General features: G+C 37.1%; 1 protein-coding gene across 1 annotated transcript; it reads right to left on the bottom strand.

Annotated features, from left to right (window-relative positions):
* Positions 1-346: 346 nt before the first annotated feature.
* Positions 347-979, bottom strand: LOC149199862 (uncharacterized). The gene has a single exon (XM_089400747.1). It carries the CDS (start codon positions 977-979, stop codon positions 347-349), a length of 633 nt encoding a protein of 210 aa, XP_089256873.1.
* Positions 980-3,443: the final 2,464 nt, after the last annotated feature.

Here is a 3,443-nt window from a genome sequence, read left to right as displayed (position 1 = left end):
AAAAATATAACAGGTGACCTTTTTTATTTGATATACCGGATTTCCCTAAATCACTAGCTTTATAAAATATTCAATGAGGCTTTTGGACAGTTACATCTGATCTGATCCCTGACAACAATACCAAATACCAAACAGATAAACCTTTATTGTGATTGCTATTACTCTCTCCTAGACTTCTAAAACTTCGTCCCAGATTGTCATCATGATTGATTTTACTACTCCAAGACTTGTAAACAACACATCTTGACCTAGTTAGGGTAGATTAAATCAAAACAGATGCCGAGATAAAAAGCAGTATACACTACAGCGATGCAAGAGTTGTTCATCTGTGTCGATCTCTTAAATTTCATGAATATCTTGTAGCCAGCAATCCCTTTTCTTTGATGGTCTCGAGCTTGGGTGTCCACCGTGGCCTTCTGGGTTTCACCAACTGCTTATAATCCCTCTGCAATTCACGGGTATTGCATAGACTGTGCTCAACATCATCTGAGGACTGAGTGCCTACTGAATGCCCGCGTTCGCCAACGTTTAACCGCCCGTCTTCTAGAAGCTTTGTAATAAAGTCCGCGGACACTCTGATCCGCGGTCGTCCGCCGCGCACTTCGCGCTTCTCCATCTCAAACGGCTGGCACAGAGCAGACGCACGTTCAATACTGCGAAGCGGAGCTGATAGGGGAGCGGTGGAAGTAGGTGGAGCGTTTGGGGGCGGCGGCGGCGATATTAGGGAAGCGAGAGATAGCAAAGATAAGGGAGAGTGAAAGAAGTGTTGGGGCAGAAGGAAGTAGTTGTCGCCTGCCTTCAGTTGCTCGTTTGGAGAAAGAACTGGCGTCTTCTGGCCGATGTAGAACGAATCGGAGTGACAGACTAGATGCAGAGGGAGTTCCTGCACGATCTGGGCGGCGCTGAGGGGTTCGCTAAGGATTTTAACCGTGCCATCTGAGCAAATGACCCGGATGGTTTCCTTATCTTTCCCTGGCATTATACAGGACGCAGGGAAGTTGCCCATATTTTATTTGGTTTGGTATGGGTTAGCAAAGCCAGAACGCAGAAGTGGCGTGTCATATACTTCAGCTTTTTATAAGCAGGTCTTTGGTAAAGCGAGCGTAGATCGTGTGGTGGGGACGTCATGTTGTCTAGTTGTCTTCCTCTTTATTCGGATTCAAAGCTATATCTATCCTTTGGTTGTTATTCGTAGACATAGCTAATACAGATTGGTAAAGTAAACCACCCAAGAAAATTAAGATGTTGGACCAGGAGTCATAGAATAAGAACCAGCCCGTCATTGTTGGCTCCAGTGTACAGTTGGAGGTGTAAGCGGAGAGACAGACAGGATGGAGTAATAATAGCCTGGGCATCTCGTGATTCTTCATAGTCTTAGTAGCGGTGGTCATGATCCATGACTATCCACAAGCATTTGTAAGTCTGGCCTCCATAGGAATGCAATGGATGACGTTAGCACGCACACGTAATTGAATTCCATGGATGATGACGCATGCGCGCAGTCCTTGTACTGTAATGCAGGACCGTACCTTGAAGGAAAATTCAGGAGTTGTTTTTAGTTTGAATTTTTGAATTTTCTGGTTTAAAAATTTGAAAATTTGAGGTGAGATCTTCATTTCTGTTATTTAAATCGGTTTTTTTGACTGTATTTCTTTTATTTAAATTGGTTTTTTTGACTGTATATATGATTCAACACCATGAAAAAACTTCTAAGGCACTTTGATTGTGTATGGGTGACCCATCAAACTTGCGATTTCGATAAATTCATGTTAGATTTTAGAGAAATTAAACCAGAAAAACATACCAGAAATACTTCCAAAAAATTTAAACTAAGACAACTCTGAAAACTTACATCCAGCTGTTCATAAATAGAAACAGTTCAATAAATTTGCCCGTTATATGGAGTTTTTGGTTTTGGAGCAGTTCAATAAGTTTTGGCTTTATAGAGAGTTTTGGTTTTGGTATAATTGAGTGAAATAATTTTGAGTTAAAGATGTGATTTTTTGGATGGGTATAAAATGTTCTTTTAATTGTAAATATCTATTTAATATTTTGATTAGGTATTAGAATTATGGAAAGTTTTATTTAATTAAATTTTTAGAAAATTCCAAAACATATAATAAATAAATTACATCATAAAATAATTTATAATAAAATAAATTTAAAAACACTTAATTTTTTATTATAACTAAAACTATAAATCCAAAAAAATCCACCAAATTTTTAACAAAAATGAAAAATAAAACAAAACACTTCTATTAAAATATTCACCATAAATGAAATGGTGGACGTCAGCAATCAAACGCAATTGAATTGCATGGATGATGAGGCCAGCATCCACCCCTTGTGCTTTAATTCAGGACCGCACACACTTCTTTCTTTCTTTCTGTGATTTCTTCACAATAGTTTTCATTCTCCGATTTTTTTTCTTTGATATATCTATCAAGGATTTTTAATTCTTTAATTTCTTTCTTAAACTAAGTTTGTTGGTCTAAATTTTTGTATTTTTAATGTTTGAGAACACTCCTTTGTAAAAGCTTCATTACCCCCACCAAATTTTTGGAAAAATGCGAGCCATCCAATCCTACCAAACCCCCTTTGACATTTGGGATATGTTTCCAAGAGTTCTGCTCCATTTGGTTCACTCCGAACAACAAATCGCATGGTGATTAAACCAGCAAAATGCAACTTAATGATTTCCCTAGTCTATTTGGTAGTCATTAATAATACAATATTACTTTAGGATTAATTTTGATTAGGGATGAGAGTTTACAACTAGTGGGTTTCAGGCTTTTTGGAAAATGCGAGCCATCCAATCCTACTTTGACATTTGGGTTATGTTTCCAAGGGTCCTGCTTCATTTGGTTCACTTCTAACAACAAATCCCATGGTGATTAAACAAGCAAAATGCAACTTAATGATTTCCCTAGTCTATTTGGTAGTCATTAATAATACAAGATTATTTTAGGATTAATTTTGACTAGGGATGAGAGTTTACAACTAGTGGTTTCAGGCACATGGTTTTGTGGCCTATGGTATCAACAAAACTTTTTTTTATACTTAGTCCAGAAATATGGTAAATAAATAAAACTAGCAATTGTCCCAAAAGGTACAAAGAGAGGCGATAGGATTATTAAATTGGAATTGTTGAATTTTTCTAGAAGAGTTAATTGGTTTGTTGAAAACCTTGTTTTCTTAGACTGGATCGTTGTGCAATTACTTTTCAGGAGCACATTGAATGTCTTATTTCATTTTAGAGTAAGTTAATTACCCAAAATCAAGAGATCAAGTTAATTACAAATCCAATCAGTCTCAACGGCATGCTTTGACAAATCCAAACCAATGGTGAAAAACTTTGACAGATCTAACAATGGAAAATGAAAAGGTAGACGATGGAACTGATTTAATGGGGACACCTTCGGTGTAATTAAAAGAGAAGGAAC

Source organism: Pinus tabuliformis, chromosome 2_1, assembly GCF_031772625.1.
Source record: "Pinus tabuliformis cultivar Carrire ecotype Pingquan chromosome 2_1, CPIR1, whole genome shotgun sequence".
NCBI classification, from domain to species: Eukaryota; Viridiplantae; Streptophyta; class Pinopsida; order Pinales; family Pinaceae; genus Pinus; species Pinus tabuliformis.
The sequence above is the reverse complement of the archived record's forward strand: the minus strand, read 5'-3'. Positions and strand labels throughout refer to the sequence as shown.